This window comes from Macrosteles quadrilineatus, unplaced genomic scaffold (genome assembly GCF_028750875.1).
Source record: "Macrosteles quadrilineatus isolate MER2022 unplaced genomic scaffold, UCM_ALF_1.0 Scaffold_1__1_contigs__length_201487025, whole genome shotgun sequence".
NCBI classification, from domain to species: domain Eukaryota; kingdom Metazoa; phylum Arthropoda; class Insecta; order Hemiptera; family Cicadellidae; genus Macrosteles; species Macrosteles quadrilineatus.
In genome coordinates this window covers 123,093,005-123,113,784 of record NW_026542594.1, presented here as the reverse complement: position 1 = coordinate 123,113,784, position 20,780 = coordinate 123,093,005, and the positions used below count along the sequence as shown (strand labels likewise).

Genomic DNA, 20,780 nt, shown 5'->3' with positions numbered 1-20,780 from the left:
TGGGGGTGTGACTTGTAGTTTTCTCAAAAGTTCATGGGTACTTTGGGCTTTATATATGGATATAATGATTATGAAAATCTGCCTAACGCACCCTTCCCCACCTCCTTCCCTATCTGCAAACACTTGGCTGACTGGCGCCCTAGGCTCCAGCCTAATTAGCCTAATGGGTAATCAGCGTTCAACTATTCGAATTTTGGAATATTCGCACACCCCTAGTTGGTACAATTGATATTGGTCTGAAGCTTTCATAACTATCATTATTTTTCTTGGGAACTGGAACCACTTTAATTAAGTACTGTTGTGTATACACCCTTTTCTATCATCCTATTAAATATTGTGGTCAATACTTCACAAATACTAAAAGAAGCTTGTTTAAGAATAATTGAATTCAATCCATAGATATCCAAACATTTACTTGTACGTACGTTATTAATAGTTTTAAAAACTTCTTCAACCGACACAAATCTAAAATCAAAAATATGCTGTCTCATATTTACTTTTCCAAGAAATAAAGTGAAATCAGGTTCATGATGATTTATCCGTATGTTTTTTTCAATTTTGTTGACACTTGATATAAAAAACTTATTGAATCCCTCAGCTGTAAGTTCTGAAATTCCTGAGGACATCCTCGAATGGTTGGACAGTTTTTTAACAAGCGACCACACAGCCTTTGTTTTATTTTTACTTTTGGATATTAAACTATTATTGTATTCAATTTTGGCTTTCTTAATTTTTAGTAATGTTTAGTTGCTGAAGTTAATGATTGTGTTATGCTGATACATACAGGCATAACTTAGCTAACAAGTTTCTAACTTACACGCCAAGGCCTAGGCATAGATTTTAGGACCAAAAAAACTGAACAATAAGTTACAAGAAGATTAACACCACTTATGAAACTACATAGGCTAGGTCTAACTTACTACGAAAAGTTAAGTAAGGCTTTAAGTAGAGTACTTAACCTAAATGTTTGAGTGGAGGTGCTACCCACTACTGAGCTATATAATAATCTATTTATCTCAATGTTACCCACCCAAAATGGGGGCTACCTACCTGCTGGATAAATCACGTCACTAATCAACTAAAGCAGGACTAAGTTATAGGGTAATTATTCGATAGACGTGACTAAGTTAATAATTTAGTGCGATTTTAACATAATTTCATTCATAGAGTACAAAATGTAAGGATTAACTTAAGTACTTAAAACATGAAAAACTGAATTTTGAGTAAAAAGTCGAAGTCACTAAGTGGGGCAATGGCTATGAATTATTGACAGTTTGAGTTTACGTTTACTTCACTAACATTTTTGTAAACAAAATATTATAACTTAATGACAGTCTAGATTGAATAATGAATGACTCAACACGACGGACGACAGCTAAGAACTATGATAGTCAAACGAACAACAAATGGCTAACAACTAAAGTCAAAATTGAAAAATTAGTTAAAAACGATAAATCAAAAACATGAACAAAAATTACTGAAATATACCTTAGAAAGAACTACACAAAAAAATAAATATGTGGTACAAGAATCAGATTTTTTAACGTTTTCGTAAAAAAGCCTTATGGTAACAAAGTTTAGCATACAAAATTTTTTAGTCGAGTATGAGGACTTCAACTTTGTTTCGTCCAATTAGGTTAAGAATTTTTAGGAATAAACATTTTTGTAGCAACATTTTGACAAGATAATGTAACACAACAGGTTACTTTTTTCCAACCAATACAATAACAGGGTGTTTAAACTTTTAAATATACAGGGTGTTGAAAATGTCTGGAACCAACATTATATCTGGTGAGTGGTTAAAGAAAAACAACTGATATTTTGTGTACGGATATACTATGGTTTTACCTATCTTTTGGTGCCTTATGACATTTTTTACCACTTAAAGGGAACGTCCTGTGGAGGATGCAGTAAAAAGTTTTAATGGAAGCCTATGGTAAATGATACATCGTTTTTAAGGCCATTTTTTTCTGAGTAAGGAGCCGCAAGTTTCATCTCAAAAGGACCACCCTAGCGAAAATGGCGACTGTTTGAAATTTAAAAACCCACTTATAGGGAACGTCCTGTGGAGGATACGGTAAAAGGTTTTAATGGAAGCCTATGGTAAATGATACATCATTTTAAAGGCCATTTTGTTCTGAGTAAGGAGCCGCAAGTTTCATCTCAAAAGGACCACCCTAGCGAAAATGGCGACTGTTTGAAATTTAAAAACATTGCTATTTAAATGGCCGTATTTGTTTCCTTTAAATACTATTACAAGCCAGTTACGAAGTACAGTAGTTTATAACGTGATAAACTGAAAAATGACTGGAAAAAAACATTTAACTAAATTGTTTGTGTTGTTTTACTAAACTTATTTTTAACAGATATACCAATTAAGCTTTTAATTATTTTCAAAAAATTCAAACAGTCGCCATTTTTGCTAGGGTGGACCTTTTGAGATGAAACTTGCGGCTCCTTAATCAGAACAAAATGGCCTTTAAAATGATGTATCATTTACCATAGGCTTTCATTAAAACTTTTTACTGCATCCTCCACAGGACGTTCCCTATAAGTGGGTTTTTAAATTTCAAACAGTCGCCATTTTTGCTAGGGTGGTCCTTTTGAGATGAAACTTGCGGCTCCTTACTCAGAAAAAAATGGCCTTTAAAATGATGTATCATTTACTATAGGCTTCCATTAAAACTTTTTACTGCATCCTCCACAGGACGTTCCCTATAAGTGGTAAAAAATTTCATAAGGCACCAAAAGATAGGTAAAACCATAGTATATCCGTACACAAAATATCAGTTGTTTTTCTTTAACCACTCACCAGATATAATGTTGGTTCCAGACATTTTCAACACCCTGTATATAAATGCATTCAGTACAAACAAAGACAGTCGTAGTTGCCAGCTGTTACCATTCAACAGACAACAATGAAAGACTGGAGGTTATGATGAAGCAAAGTCAAAGAGGAAAAATTCAAAACATGAAAACTTAAATAGTCTATAATAATATCAATATCAATTGCAAATGTTCCGCAATATGAATTTCTACAATAATAATGTTTCAGTAATAAACTAATTGTTATTACTAAAAGTACTGTAACAAAAAAGTTTAGATCTGAACTTTGAAGGTGAGCACTATAAGTAGGTACCGGTACTTCTCTCTAGACAATATTTAACTTAGACAACACATTATTTTCTAGATAAGTTAAAGTTAGGCCTTGGCATCATGTTTTCAAATAACTGGCAAACCAACATAATATTTGATAATAAATCGAGTAGCCTACTTTTAACCGATAAGTAAACCTAAAACCCCTGAAATAATGCTTTTAAGGAAAGCGGTCCAAAACATGTAGGCCTAACTTAGGCCTATAGTGGTAGCAAAACGGGAGTGCCGATGGAGACCAGGTCAAGTCCCTTTAAACGCACGCACCCCCACAGGTCTCCATCGGCACTCCCATTTTGCTACCACTGTAAGTTAAGTTATTGTTATGGATATGCCGGAAATTGAATCCGTACCCCTGCTCTAAAAACAGTAACGCTAATCAATAGGCTAGCAACACACACAAACATAACTTAGGCCTATTGAAATTTGCAAGGGCACATGATGGAAGTGTGGGTGTAATTAATGGAAATTGATAACCATAAAGGCATCAAACAAATTATTCTCAAATTGACTTATAAACTGTTTCAGGTTTTTTCGAATGCCAGCTACTCTAAAAAAAGTATTTTTGGTTTGGCTTAGCTAGATCAGCTTGCTCTATAGTCCAGAGCGGCGGGCCTAGGAACCGCAACTTTGTAGCGGTTTTAAGTAGGCTACCTACATTTAAGTGGTACTTTCCTGTTATCTGGTACCTAGGAAAAATTCCTTTAACCACAAGTACAACTTCGTCGATCCAGAGTCCGGAGCACATACTACCGTTTAGGTTAGGTTAGGTTCGTTTACTTACAATACTCATGTTATTGATAAACTAACCTAACCTAACCTAACCAAAGTACAACTTCGTCGATCCAGAGTCCGAAGCACATACTCAGACCGTCGAACGCATGTGGGGGTCAGCAAAGTGGCGCAACAAGAAGCACCGAGGCACTGCACGTCATCATTTAGAGTCTTATTTGGCAGAGTTTATGTGGCGCAAGATGGTCGGTGATTGCGATGTTTTCGAAGCACTGTTAGAAGTAATTCGTTACTTCTGGCCACCCGAAACTCAGATGTAATCATTGTTTGTTGTTTTTGTTTGATTAATAAATGCAGGTACCAGATAACAGGGAAGATTTTTTTTGCAGGTACCAGATAACAGGAAAGAACCATTTAAGTTAGTCTTATGAGAGCTTTTATGCGAGGCGACGCGGCACCATAAATACAGCAATTGATTGTTTTTAACAGAATGTAAGTTAATTGTATTAATTGTATATTTGTTATCATAATCGGCCGAAAGTTCTACAGTAATTCTTACTAACCTAACTTATCTGAAATTACAGTACATACCGTACTTTAATATTTAGGTAATAATTTTGGAATAACAAGTTTTTTGCCTATTCTTAAATTACCTACAGTAGGCCTACATTCTTTCAAATGTTGATATCGTCTCATAATTTGCCCTATTAAGCATAAAAACTTCTTTTCATGATGAAAGTTTTAAAAAAAGCTTAGGCCTACTGATTTCTCAAATGTGCTCATAGGTAAGTTAGAATAGTGATGTGCGTATCGATACGTGTCGATTCGGATATCGGCACAAGGTCCGGAAAATATTGATATTTTGTATCATATGGTTGGAGTGTAACTTATAGATATGCCCGTATCAATATACCTATAACCAGCACCGTATTGAATATTGTATTGTTTATTTATTAATATAAATCAAATATAGTTTTTCAGGTAAGTAACTTTTCCTCCCTTTCCTTTCCTTCTCGAAAAACCCGGTGGGGGGGATTTTTTCCTCCCTTCAATTGTAGTTGAAATTTTATATTTTACTCTACAAATTCTCAAAAATACTGATAACATGTATTTTCAGTTAAGTTTTGCAAATAACCTCAAAACTAGGGACATCATCAATGTAAGTGACCCTCATTATCCATGTTAGGGTATACTATTAAATGTGTAAGTAAGCCTCACCACAAATATTATAAGTAGCCTACTTTTTCTACTTAATTATACATGTGCAAAAACTAGGAATACAATAACAAAATCTGTTTGAATTTTGAGGGTACAAGCTCGTAAATAACATAGTATCTGTCTCTGCAGCTCTTTCTACAAGCTCTGGTCATGAGATTGATCGTCGTGAAACAGCGCACTTAACACTCTTTAAAATGTAGCAACTGCACCACGTCCAAAGCCGCTGCCAGTTTCACATCGTCCAATAGCTCAGCCCTGTCCCACGACGTCCAGAGCGCCCGTACACTGTGAATACTTTTTACCGGCTGTAGTGCAAACTAACCTAACCTAACCTAGCTCCGTAAGCAAGAGCTCTATACGTCATGAGACAGCTCTGGGTTATTGAATGTCGTGTAACTGGCAGCGGCTTTGGACATTTTAGTTTGGTCAGGAGGGTGGTAACCTACAATCGAATAAGAATCTATTTCAACCAAATATTAGGTAATGAGTCTAGGCCTACATAACAGATTAATATTTGGCAGCACTTACTTAAACCTAGGTTGATATAAATACCCCCGCCACAGCAAACCTGCACACTAAGCCAATATCCATTTACCTGGCTGAATTTCTACAAAAATATTCCCTCAAATTGTTAGATTCATTTCCTCAATACCTAACGCTAGAGAACCCATGCTATGCTCAGCAGCGTTGAAATACATATCATATCCGAGAAATAATTGAGCGGAGCGAGCGAAGCTCTTATACGTCGACTCTTGTGCATTTCGTAATACGCAAACTCCTCCTAGACGGCTGAATTAATCGTTTTCAAATTTTGCCTGGTGATAAAGACCATATCGGTGAGTGCCAACATCTATATGGCGTTAAAAAAGTCTCTCAGGATTCCGCCCCACTGGGTTTCAAAGTTTCAATGTTATCCTTATGGAAGCAGTATTTGACACATAAACAAAGACATATGATCAGCTGTTGACTTTTGAATGCAGTAGATAAATAAATAGCTGATAGCATTATTCCACAGATATTAGAACAGAAACGGTATGGATCATAAATATAATCAAATGACGACACCAGCTTGAGGTCAGTGACGTAAGAAGTGTTGAAGGAAGTAGTAAGGGTGAGCAGTCTGGAGTGTGGAAACTGTTTATGACGATTAGATTTAGGTATCTGCATTCCTAAAATTCTATGGGAAGGGAGGTAAACAGGTCCGTGACGTAGGCAGTGATGAAGGAAGTAGTAAAGGCGAGTTGTTCGGAGTGTGGGAACTATTTATGACAATTAGATAAAGGTATCTGCAATCCTAAAATGCTATTGGAAGGGAAGGAAACAGGTCCGCGACGTAGGAAGTGGTAAAGGAAGTAGTTAAGGCGAGCTGTTCGGGGTATGGGATCTGTTTATGACCATTAGATTAAGGTATTTGCAGCCCTATGATGCTATGGGAAGGGAGGTAAACAGGTCGACACCAGCTTGAGGTCAGTGACGTAAGAAGTGTTGAAGGAAGTAGTAAGGGTGAGCAGTCTGGAGTGTGGAAACTGTTTATGACGATTAGATTTAGTTATCTGCATTCCTAAAATTCTATGGGAAGGGAGGTAAACAGGTCCGTGACGTAGGCAGTAATGAAGGAAGTAGTAAAGGCGAGTTGTTCGGAGTGTGGGAACTATTTATGACGATTAGATAAAGGTATCTGCAATCCTAAAATGCTATTGGAAGGGAAGGAAACAAGTCCGCGACGTAGGAAGTGGTGAAGGAAGTAGTAAAGGCGAGTTGTTCGGAGTGTGGGAACTATTTATGACGATTAGATAAAGGTATCTGCAATCCTAAAATTCTATTGGAAGGGAGGGAAACACGTCCGTGACGTAGGAAGTGGTGAAGGAAGTAGTAAAGGCGAGCTGTCCGAAGTGTGGGATCTGTTTATGACCAATAGATTAAGGTATTTGCAATCCAATAATGCTAAGGGAAGGGAGGGAAACAGGTCCGAGACGTAGGAAGTGGTGAAGGAAGTAGTCAATGCAAGCTGTCCGGAGTGTGGGAATGGTTTATGACGATTATATTAAGGTATCTACAATTTTAAAATTCTATGGGAAGAGAGGGAAACATGTCCGCGACGTAAGAAGAGGTTAAAAGGAAGTGGTAAGGTGAGCAGTGTGGAGTGTGGGAACTGGAAACCGTTTGTAGCAGTTAGATTAATGTGTAACCCACCTCCGGGTGTGTTTCGTTAATTTGTCGGGTCGGGGAGTTACGCGTCCCTGATAGCCTAGCCGAGCTGGGTTATTCCGGGGGTCAATTTTGGTCGAGTTTCCCGCTTTTGTCTCCTAAAGTCGTTTTCCTGGCTCAGGCGGGAATGTTATGCCTCTTGGCTTTATTCGTGCCTCATCATCGCCAGGAAACGAGCGAATAAAAGAGGGAGGGCGAGATTTTGTTTCGAAGTTATAGCTTCGTGCGCGACTCTGTTCACAGCCTCCTCGGTGGAGTATTAATCATTTATTTAATTTACTACCCTACGTCCATGCGCCACGGACCGAGCAGAATTAGTTTAGATGCGTCTTTATTATTTAAAATAATACAATGCGTTTCGGGCGAGTAGACTAGTTCAGAGCCCCGTGAGAGAGTAGGAATATGAAAAGGTGCAAACAAACATACAGAGTAGGGCGGGGAAGGATCGTTAACAGAAAGAATAAGACATGAGACACACACACACACAGACTGGTTGAGCACACAAAGACTTATTTAAAATAGATTAAGCCTAACTAAAAACTAGCTTATTCCCAGATTTTCAGGGATAGCTTACATCTAACTAATACTAACTTATTTCCGGTGTGCCCGAAGTAATTAAAGCTAACTTATATTTAACTTATTTCCGGGTTTTCTGGAATAGATTATATCTAGCTTATTTCCGGTGTGCCCGAAGTAATTAAAGCTAACTTATAAATAACTTATTTCTGGGTTTTCCGGAATAGATTAAATCTAGCTAATAACTAACTTATTTCCGGGTTTTCCGGAATAGGTTAAAGCTAACTTATAACTAACTTATTTCCGGTGTGCCCGAAGTAATAAGAGAAAGAAGAAAAGCTACTTAGCAAACTACAGCTAACCAAAGCAGTTAGCTGCACACACAACACATACAACACACAGATCACTCAATCAGCAACATTCCAGGAATCAAGGAAATGGTGAAGAATGGAAAGAGAAGTTGGGGCTTAACTGTCTAATGTCACGACTAATTAAAATTCCCAAAGCCAATCAGTTTTCCCAAAGTATCTTAGTTAAGCATTGATAGTCAAAGGTTCAGCAAAGGTTAAGCGTTATGCTAAGATTTGAAGCAATTTCTAAGGTTAGTGTGTTAGTAGCGGAGTCGTATCATAAGTTAGAATATTTAAATGCTTATTGTTCAACACATCAATAATTAGTGGAAGGCTAAATGAATAATTAATAATGAAGTGTTAAATATAGTAAAGAATAGTAAAGCAACTACCTAGAACATTAACAGTTAATAGCGGCTAAGCAACGACATAGAACATAACTACTGTGCACTGGTTCTAGTATAAAAGATAATGAATAGCTACAATGGTTAGTACAGTTCTGAAGTATGTACAAACAAATGAAAGCGTGTTAGTTAGTAAAGAAGCCAACAAAGTATTAAAATCACTCTAATAAATCAACTATTAATTTACTCTTATTCCCATAGATAACATATCTCACAGCTGAAGTGCTGCTATAGTAATTAAGCTAAACATTGACTAACAACTAAACACCACACATTATATTTAGGTAACACCGTGTTCTCACGGACCTACGCGATAAGCAAAACAAACAAAAACACACGAATATGAAAAAGCCACCTTGCGTGACCGGAACCGATTGAACTTGAATAGATTTAAACAATACAAATAAAACAACACAATTAAAACAGAAAGTAATTACAACCGGGCGGATCTCGTTCTGACCGTTACTTCTTTGAACTCACGGTCTATAAATTATTTATTGAACCAAGTTCAAATATTCCACAAATCAAAGCTGATCGTTATATATTTACAAAGCTATTTTAATAAAACAGATAACACTCTATGTTATAGGAGAACGATAGGAATAATCACGAGTTTAAATAAAGCGATCTCTGCTAATTATTCAATTAAATTTAAGACTAAACTTCCCGCGGACGTTTGACTTAAATAACGTAATTGATTAACAGGAAATAAACGATAGGCGTAATAAAAGCGATTGTGAGTGAGGTTGAGTTATCCTAGGCGCCCTAGGATATTAACAACGGCGAATGTCGTCCACTTACTTGGCGTGAGCGAGAGTGTAGGGTCGGGCGTCCTTCTTCTGCCTAATTGCTCAGGCCACTGCTCCTGCTGACCGTCGACTCTCGCCGACTCCAACTCACTGTCTCTGCAAGCACCGCGCACATCCAGCGCTGTGGCTGGGGTCCCTGCGCAGGCGCGGGCGACTGATGCGCGGCCCGGTGGTACGGCGGTGAACCACAAGATCAGCTGTTGCTGAACTTGTGTCATCTGCTAATTTGTTTTGTTTACATTTTGGAACTTCGGCGAATTGGCGAGGCGATTCTGCTAGTAAGGGTTTAGTTTCATTATAAATATTCACGAATTTTATAAACCCTTACAAATGTATCTGCAATGCTAAAATGCTATGAGAAGGGATGGAAGCATGCCTACGACATAGAAAATGGTGAAAGAAGTAGTAAAGGCTAGCAGTGCGGAGTGTGGGCAATGTTTGTGGCAATTAGATTAACGTATCTAAAATACTAAAATGCTATGGAAAGTGATGAAAGCAGGTCCACGATGTTGGAAGTGGCTTAGAAAGTAGTAAAGTATGAGCATGGTGTGAGAACGGTCGGTGGCAGTTGGATTAATGTATCTTCAATCCTAAAATGCTATGAGAAGGGAAGTAAACAGGCCCCACGTCGCAAGAAGTGGTGAAGGAAGTAGTAAAGACTGGCAGTGCAGAGTAGGGGGACCGTTTAAAAAAGGCAGTTAAATAAATGTATCTAATACTTAAATGCTATGAGAAGGGAAGGAAACAGGTCTATGACGTAGGAAATGGTGAAGGAAGTAGTAAGGCTTGCAGTACAGAGTGTGGTAACTGTCTTTGATAATTACATTAATGTATCTGCAATCCTAAAATGCTATAGCAAGAGAGGGAAACAGGTCCACGACGTAGGGGGTGGTGATGGAAGTAGTAAAGGTGAGCAGTGTTGAGTGTGGGAATGGATTAATGTATCTGCAATGCTAAAATGCTATGGGAAGAGACTGTAGACTGTAGGTTAAAATGATTACGAAGCACGAATCGATACATATTTCGATACATGCAATCGTTTACAGTAGAAATTTACAACTGAGTTCACAACAGCTGATTTTTACTCCATAGAGGCTAAAAACGATTTTTACTCCCTTAAGAGTAAAAATGCTACTTTAGACTCGCAGCGCATGCATTAAAAACGACTGTTTTTACTGCAGTATGACAAAAACAATATAATATGAACCCTTGATGACTCCGCTCAATTTTGTGGATGCCTCTGCGAACGCCACCTAGTTAAATTTATGTTGATAGCTTAGAATGAAATAAACAAACTTTCCAAATTTGATTAAAATATATCCATAAACAAGCAAACTACAACATTTTATTTATTCTCCATAAAAATAACATGGGAATTTTAAATTTAGGCCTAAAATTTTTTTAATTATCTCCATAACCGTTAGGCATACAACCATGCTTCAATATGCAAAGTGATTTCTTTTTTCAAGCTCTACGGTACCAAATTATTTGGAAAGAACTTGGGAAATTTTATATTTTTAAAGTAAAAAATGGGAAAACCAATTTTAAACATCTGTTCCCTTAGTCCGATTATGCTGGTTTGTGAACTCTTTGAATAAACGTAGGTCTACACGTTTGTACCAAATTTCATTAAAATCGGATGATTTTTTCTCGAGTTATCATGCTAACGGACATATATATAGCCTATGAATTTAAACCAAGGGTGTTTTTTGCCTCTGGGTACCTCAAAACAAAAGTAAATCGGTCCCCGGTCTAGGTCTTACCATGAGACTTACAGTAATAGCTTACTCTCTTCGCTAAAAACCAGTAGCGGCAGCGAGTAGGGATCGCTTGAGAATTTTGCTGCCGATTTTTATAGCGGGGTGGCAAAAACCTCTACCACTGTGCATAAAAGGAGCCTAACATTTTATCATAGAAACAGTGTTCCCAATTTTTCTCTCTAAAACATTTTGAAGAGCTTGTAAAAAGATCTTACAACAAAGTGTTTGTGTAGACCTACGGTTATTGGCTATTCTAAAAATTTTAAATTTAAAATTCCCATGATATTCTTATGGAGAAGAAGGAAACCGTTGTGGTTTGATTGTTTATGGATATATTACCTATATGGAAACGTTATTTATTTTATACTACGATATTGATGTTTTATTAAAAACACATTATACTACACTTTACTCCCTGCAGCAGCATACCTAAGTACTCATTGAACCTAATCTACTTAAATAAATTAAGGCCTGCACACACCGGAATGGTCGTGGTATAGGCACAATTGTTTACCCCCCCCCCCCCCATACATTTTGGTTGCTATAGTAACAACTGATTCATATGTTCATAACAATATGCTACTTTGTTTGTTTTTAAGCTATTTTTACCTCATGCAATGGAATTTTGAGGTTTTCAGGGTATAAAATGGTAAAAAATCATATTTTACGCCATACAACACTCTGTAAAAGTCTGTTTTCTTAGTCCGACCAGAATGATTTGTTACACTCATCATATTATGGATATGTGTTCAATCTCTTAAATTTAATCATATCAAAAGTGGTCGCTTTAAATATCATGGGATACTATTTTTACAGATACCTCTGTAATCCTTTATCAAGCAAAAACATTAGTAGAAACCTGTTTAAAACCGAATTAAAGGGGGAGAGCTGTTTTGGATAACCAATTTTTTTGTTATCATATGCTTAAAATAACCAATGTTTTCCCACAGTGTGTAAAAAACATAAATTTAAGACAATGACTTTATAACCATTGAATAACCCAGTGTTTTATTTAAGCTAAAACAATGCTACAATGGGTTAGAAAACACTTTAAGCTAAATAATTAAAGTTACTAAAGCATTTTTCAGCCCTGGATTATTTTATGGAACCATTTCGGTTAACCCGAATTCGGTTAACAGGGGTTCTACTGTACTTTGTTGGTATTTTAAGCTCTTTTTAAACAGATCCACTAAACCCATGTCATTTTTAGGTTTTCAAAGCATAAAATGGCAAAAACTTATATTTACCCAATGCAACCCCATGTGAAAAGCCCATTATCATAGTAAGATTAAGATGATTTGAGAAACTCATCATATTGATTAAACCTAGTCCAATAGATTTCAGGCACCGTACAGTTCTTGTGTTAGCCACGCGCCACAAGACTAACCTGACCTTACCTAACTTATCAAAACAAACAATTGCACAACAAAACAACATCTAATTTATTTTGTAATTTTTTTACCAGTGTACACGTTGCTCAAAATCGAGCAATTGCAAAGATGTAAGGTAGTAAAAAAAAAAATAATAATAATAGTCATCATAATTTCCGATGAGTTTAAAAGACTCAACTCATAGATTACGTACCTAACAGTTCCATATAATCAACATTTCTCGTAAATATTTTATCATTTTTCAAAAGCTGATCTGGTTTTTTAAATGTTTCCCACTTATAGCCGTTAGGTTGTCCATGTCCATGTTTATCTTTGTCAATGATAATGTAATCTCCATGGTACCACCCATTACAAATTTCAGTCAACTTTTTATAGCGATAACATATTGTTTACATCACTAAGAACTACCTTATTTTCTGCATAACCTCTCTGTCGCAATTTTATTTGCATCGATTGGCATTCATTTGGCTAGTTACTGTTATATGATCTATATATATAAAATCCAATGTATGTTTATGTGTTTGTTTGTCCTTTAAGGACTCCGAAACCGCTCGACAGATTGTAAAGAAACCTTCAGGCATTATTAAGCATTATTCAAGGATGGTTTGTGTGAAGTTTTGTGCAGATCCGTCAAAAGGGCTCCGCCCCAGTGGCTCTGGAGTTTCCCATGTTAACCTTATGAGTACTCATATTTAAATGGAATTAAAGAGAATATGAACAGCTGGTTCAACTAAAAAATTTGATTCTGTGATGTTCAATAGTATTAAACAGTTAATAGGCTTACCAACAGGGTGCAGCACTATTATTTTTTTTATTTTATGACAACAGATAATTTGCAACCAAAAGGTGAGTGAGCGTAGCGAACGAACTTCAACCTGGAGGCGAGTTAGCGTAGCGAACGAGCTAACGTGAAGGCAAGTGAGAGCAGCGAACGAGCTCCAACCTAAATGTGAGTGAGCGTAGCGAACGAACTTCAACCAGGACGTGATTGAGCAATGCGAACGAGCTCATCTTGAAAATGAACGAGCATTTGACATAAAACCACATTAGGACAGGACGACGTCTGTCGGGCCAGCTAGTAAATTATATTTACCTGAAAAAATGCAGAATAGAAAGGCCTAATGTCGTTCAGATGGTTTTTTTGTTTCCCTTAAATGTGAATAATGTGAATCCTTCAATGAAAGTTTTATTAAGGTTTCTTGGATGTAGTCACAGTCTTTTAAAATCACCTGACTTTCATGAAAACATATATTTGATGATTAATGTACTTGCCGTACCAGTTTGATTCAGACTTAGAGGGGTTTCCTTTGCCAATAATCATAAAGTTAAGTCCATGTTTCCTACAAAATAGTAGCACTTCGGCTAACATCCTGGTTCATTGTTTGTGGGACTCTTCATATAGTAGCTGAAGGTGTTCTTCATTATATAGGTTGATAACGATAGTAAATTGTTTTTAAATCTCTATTTCTTCTACTTGGTGGCGTTCTATGACTTTGCTATGTTTCCATGGTTAATAAATCGGTTCTTTCAATGATTTCCCAATAAATACAGTACTAGGCCTATGTCAATTCATTTTTCTTATTTGGTAAAATGTATCAAATTGTCCAGGCTATCTCAATTTTTTACATTGTAATATGTACAAATGTAAATAGCAAGTATTTAATTTCAAATGATCAGTAAATGTACCCAATGGGTGTCATTGTATTGAAAAATAAATAACAGCAATTAAATTATACAACTGATCAAAATGTAAACAATTATGTTCTTCATAAGGATAACACGGGAACTTTAACAGCCACTGGGGCAGAGCCGAAGGGACTTTTTCAAAAATGTAAGGTCAGTTTGCAAATCTACGCGACACGCTCTTTCCAATGAGACGTCAATGGATAAAATCAGTTAAGAAATGGCGGAGGAGTTCAACCGACAAAGTTTCATGTAGCGTATTAATTATAGTACCTGAAGAGAAAATCATTAGTTTACTCTGAAAGCAGTTTACTATTGCAGATACATTAATCCACTCCCTAACTCCACACTGCTCACCTTCACTACTTCCTTCACCACTCCCTACGTCGTGGACCTGTTTGCCCTCCTTCCCTATGCCATTTTAGAATTGCAGATACATAAATGCCACGGACAGTTCCCACACTCTGCACTGCTAGCCTTACTACTTCCTTCACCATTTCCTTTGTCATTGACCTGTTTTCCTCCCTTCTCATAGCATTTTAGGATTGTAGATACCTTAATCTAATCCCCATTAACAGTTCCCACACTCCAGACTGCTCACCTTTACTACTTCCTTCACCACATCCTACGTCGCGGACCTGTTTCCCTCCCTTCCCATAGCATTTTAGGATTGCAGATACCTTAACCTAATCGTCATAAACAGTTCCCACACTCCACACTGCAATCCTTTACGATAATCATGGATAAAAAAGTCCTGCTACAATGTATCAAGTAATCTTCAGTATAATATTTGCTCAATAGTAACAACTGACGTTTTTTCTTTTGTAGTGCATTTGTAATTTGCTAGTATACTTTGGATGGACAACTAACTTACAAGTCTTTTGTTTACTTTTTCCTTGTTATTTCATTCAGCCAAGATGGTTACTTAGCAACCCATAAGACTAATGTTAAAAAAATGTGACTTTCAGTTCCATTTTTCTACGTAATTAGATTTTTGTTGGCAGTGCAGTAAACTCGTTTTAGGCCAGAAATAAACTATATACAACATTTGAAGAAAATCGTCGGAGCCGTTTTCGAGAGCTTGGTGCAAGCATACATACAAGCAAACATTGCTAGTAGAGTACAGGATAGATTTGGTTTTTTTTTTGGGGGGATTTTAGTTATTTAAATTTTTTTTCTATGTAAGTATAATACAATGTAAGCCTACAAAAACTATAATTTATGTAATCAAACAAATAAAGTTATATGATTGTGTTTACTTATTTATATCACTGTTTACTTTTTCCCCTACCATTAATAATGTATCATTCATGACCCAGGCCTTGGTATAGTAAGATTAGTTGGTGGTTTTTAAATTTTCTGTTAAAATTCTGTATTCTGAAAAATTCAATAATTAAATTGAATATTGATCTGTCATTTACTGTTGAACAGATTTCCCTGCCGTAATAAAGAAATCCCAACCTCCATAGCCTAAAATGAAAATATTTTTTTTTGTCTGTTTAAACCAATTAAACTTCCTCAACCATAACATCATTTTATGTTAGGTAATAGGCACCTACTTAATTGTGCAATACCAACGCCGAAACCAGGTCGTCCAAGTCCAAAAATGTGCATTAAGAAATGGTATGTTATATAGTGATGGGCGGATCCAAGAAAATGTTGGTACCGGATCCAGATACCAAACAATTTGGGCGGGTTAAAAAAAAACTTAATTAACAGAATGCCAATTTAAATCATACAGTTTAAAATTAAATTGGTAATGTTTAAAGGTTAATTTATCCTTAACACATATGCTTTAACATTTAACAAGCGTTTAATGTTAAATGCTAGCAGTTTTCTCATATGAATGACAAATTCAGTACATTTTCAATTTAAATTAGTCGTTTGGTTTGTTTTTTTTTACTAATTAGTATATGAATTTTCTAGACAATTGGAGGCTATAATTCGCATTGCTGAATCTTTGGCCAAGATGCAGCTGCAAGCTTTCACCACAGAGACTCACATTGACGAAGCTCTGAGGCTGTTTCAAGTGTCGACTCTTGATGCTGCCATGTCCGGTAGCTTAGCGGGTAAGTTTGAGAAACTCTAAACTTCAATCTTCATCCGTTTTTGAAGGGATGATGAGTTTAGTAATGTATTATTCATTTTTCTTCAAAAACCTTTCTCATACTTTTGTTTCAGCAAATTTCTACATTAGGGAAGACGCTATTACCCTATGTGGTATGGTACGAGCTAGACCTGTGACCAATAAACTTTTTCATTTAGATGTTCCTATAGGCCAGAAACAATATTCTTTCAAATTAATGTGTGTCCAAGCACAATTACTCAAGTTAAATTTTACTGATTTGGATGAAATGTGGTACTAACATATAAACCTACCTTAATTTAAACAAAGTGTGAACGACCATGATGTGACTATGCAAAAAGGGTTTTATAGGAAACAAAAGCATGCCTACATTTGACCCAATGAATGTAAAATTTTTCAATTGAAATAGAAAGCATACGGTATTGACAATTTAAAAAAAAATTGAGTTAATTGAAGCATATGCTGGGTACAGTTCCCCAGAGAACCTGCAATATATTAACAGTTTAAATATCAACATATAGCAATTATAATTAGCTTCAATATATTGGGGTTTGGCATATTTATTTATTTTATAATAGGCCATTATTATTTCACTAAACGACACTTTATTATCTTCCCTGTAGAAGCAAATCTAAGTAAGTACTCCTTAAATTGAAACAGGGTATGAATCTGACATGTCTATATATATTTGAGTGAAAACAAACCGGGCAAATGGAAATTTGCTTATTCTGCAAATTTACTGTGGCAGGGATATTTATGTATGAGCTATTTTTTTTATTTTTCATTAACTAATGTACAATATTTTATTATTTCCTTTGAACTGTTAAATGATTCTTTTCAAACACTTAAATGAATGAAACCCCTATAAATGTTAGTCATTCACTTTTCACATTGACGGTGAGATTACGATTTAGGCAGCAGTGAGGCAGTGAGGTTTGTTTGTTGCATTAATCAGACCATTGAATTTTAGATTCTGAAGTAGTCATGCCATTTATATGGCACAATTGTAGCTAATATTTTATCCAGATAGAACTTGAATGAGCCTCTCATAAAATGTACTACTTTGTTAGTTTTTGTTACATTGATAGTTGGATATGACAGTTTAGTGTAACCTATTGGACAAATATAAGCAATTGACAATTAGCCCATTGTGTCGGAGGCTCAAATCAACTATGTTGCAACTTACAACTTAACAAATTTAACATGGCAATGGAATTTGTTATTATCAATATGACATGTTTCAGGGGCTGAAGGTTTCACTTCTGAGGAGGACCAAGATGTAATTTCAAGAATAGAAAAACAACTCAAGAGAAGATTTGCCATAGGTTCCCAAGTGTCTGAACATAACATTGTGCAAGACTTTTTGAAGCAGGTAGGTGCAGGACTTTTTCTACCATAACATTTTGCATACAAAGAAGTTTCTTTTAATACATGTTTTATTTTTATTTATTTTATTTCAAAGACTTAACATTCCAAATTCTTTTGTATATTTAATTTGCCAGAACAATACACGGTGGATTGTACCAAATCATGTATTTTACGTGTCTGTTATTTCTAATGGCTTTAAATGTATTATTTGAATGACTGTACTCTGTGTACAAATTTATTTATCAGTCTATTTGAATGGAGTCGTCTTTTTTTTGTTTACACTGAAACTTCAGATAGGCAAATTTTACAACACTTCCTAATGTAAAACAACATTAATCCATTACACACATTACAGCATTAAATTGTGTATTGTAGTCAAACAAGCATTTTCATTCAAGCTTATCTTTCTTTTGTAAAAAAATGTGTCCCATAAAGCACAAGAGTTTGAAGTTCAAGAACATGAATTAGGTCTTTATTCTATAAAATGGATAAATTAACACGTTGAGTGTGGCCTATGTTATTTCACGTGGTGCGGAACTGGTGTGCCCAAGTTTAATGTGGGGGGTTGTCTTGGATATAGTGAAATGAAATAGAGTGATTACTGTAGTGTAGCATTTTGGAAGGAACCTAACCTCAAAATTAGCGATGGACGAGATTGTATTTTTGTTCAAGACGATACGGGATTTTTCATTTCTCATAAAATTTCGAGACAAGATCGAGACGGGATTTCCCTTCTCAAACATAACGGGAAATGCATGTTCAACATTTAACCTGATTTTGTAACATTGTTAAATACCTACTGATTTACGACAGATGACAATTAAATACAAAAATTATAATAATAGGCAAGAACATTTAAAATCTTTTACTAAAAAACATCAGTATAGAAAAGAAATGTTAATTAGACCTACCTTATTAAAAATAATTGCTATATTCTAAGGCTTAACCTTACGATCCAATTGATTTATTGTGGCTAGGTTTCTACGCCTAAGCGTTATCGTCAGTCCTATGCTAAGCTAAACTTTATGTTTTTCATCTCTTACTTGAGATATTGTCGGTTGGATAGAATTTTTTAAAAAACAAACACAGAATATACATAAATATTTACAAAGACATAGTGGAGAACTTAGATGCATGGCCATGATCTTTTCAATCCTAACCTCCAAATTTTGAACGTGATAAGGGTGACTTTACTAACTTCAACTTCTAGCATGGTTGTTATACTGACGATAACGCTCCGACGTAGAAACCTATGTCTCCACAATAAATCAATTGGATCGTAAGGAAAGCCTTAGATTATAGCAATGTTTAGTAACGATCCAGAGGCTATTTCTCCAAATTGAAAATAACTCTAACCCATAGGGAACATGGTGCTATCAGTAAGGATATATTTCAACCTTGAAAAATACAAAATTTATCAGTCTGAAACATCAGTCTTGCTAGTTAAGTATTAAATTACAATGGTAGAACTTTAAAAAATACCAAATTTATCAGTCTTAAACATAAATTACCTACTAAATATTAAATAACAATGAATATTTTATTAATACTAGTGTCCTTGTTGCTCGAATTCGAGCAATTGCTTAGTATCACAGTCGTTATTTTCAAACGAATAACAGTCATAATTTCTGATGACTTTAAAAGATTTGACTCAAAGATTAATACTCAAGATGTACATAACAGATAGATATAATCAACATTTCTTGTAAATATCTTATCATTTTTCAAAAGCTGATCTTGTTTTTTAGTGTTTTCTTACAAATAGCCTAACTCATTGCCGCATTAGGTTGTCCATAATAATAACGATTATAAATTTAAAAAAAAAACATTATTTCTATTTCTTCTCCTTGGTGGTGTTCTTTGCCTTTCTTATGTTTCCATAGTTTGCAAATGGGCTCTTTCAATGATTACTAAGAAAATGCAGCACAGTGTTAATTCAATTTATCCAGTTATATATCAATTTATCCAGGCTCTCGCTTTTTTTCCATTGTAATATTTACGGCAACCCTAATTCAAATAGTAAATATTTCATTTCAACCAAGTCAGTAAATGTTTGTAGCAAACTGTTAAATTAGCAAACTTATTGACTGTTTACAATTAACATATTTTCTTCTTCTCACTTAATTTCTGACAACAGCTGGAATTTCATAACAATTTTTGTTTCCCATGTTAATCTTATGGAGAAATTTGAAACTTTAACACGTTCGCGGCGGCACGTCAAATGGCGGGCGTATCCCAGGTGCGGCGCAGCCCTCAGCATCGACAAACCCGATTGCCGCGTGTGATTGGCTTTCCAATTTCGGTCTGACAAATAGCAAATAACGTGCGAGGATGTCCTGCTTTACAACAAGAGTCGACGTAGTTCGCTAAACACCAACAGATAGCAGCACTGCTTGTAACGTAGCCGGTCCCATTGGTCCAATTTACTACCAACCTACACCACAACAAAATACAGTATACTATTGAGCAGTGCTGTGCGAGGTTTCAAGTTTCTAGCTCTAATCCTGGCTTAAAAATAAATCATTTCGTACTGCATTGCAGCTTGGGAGCGATCGCACCCACCAGGATGGCATTAGGGTTCCGTATGGGAGCGATCGCTCCCATGCCGCCGCGAACGTGTTAAAGGGCTCCAGGGCCTCACTCTCTAATTATTTCCCTAAAAAGAAAGTTTCCTGCACAACTTCACGTTACGCTCTTTCCAATGACACCAAAAACATGTCAATCGGTTCAGTAGTTTCGGAGGAGTAATTGTCACAAAAAACCTGCTTGCGTATTAAATAAGTATAGATTTAATATTTTCATATGTTTATAATTAATATTTTAAACTTGTCTTACTAGTTAAGAATCAAGTAACAATTTTTCAGTCTTGGGTCATTTTCAGAATGATTTTAGAGTGACTTGTTTTGGCTATGTTTACAGTAATAAAACATGTCTCACACAGCTTACACTAAAAAAAATTTCTCATCATTTGCAATGTCAAAACAAAAAATTATAAAATAAAGCAATATTTGCATGTCAAGAATTAATTAAATAAGAACGCCTTCTCAAAGGAAAAGCAACAACAACACGTTCCTGTATTGTGGGAATTGCATTGACTTTCTG

The 20,780-nt window shown here is 35.7% G+C and overlaps 1 protein-coding gene across 1 annotated transcript in view; it reads left to right on the top strand.

Moving 5' to 3' along the window:
• Positions 1-20,780, top strand: part of LOC128984259 (DNA replication licensing factor Mcm5) — a 124,822-nt gene that overhangs the window by 102,792 nt on the left and 1,250 nt on the right. Inside the window, exons 13-14 of the mRNA XM_054403564.1 lie at positions 16,151-16,293; positions 17,555-17,682. Of these exons, the coding sequence (XP_054259539.1) occupies positions 16,151-16,293; positions 17,555-17,682 (271 nt within the window). The remainder of the gene's footprint in view (positions 1-16,150; positions 16,294-17,554; positions 17,683-20,780) is intronic.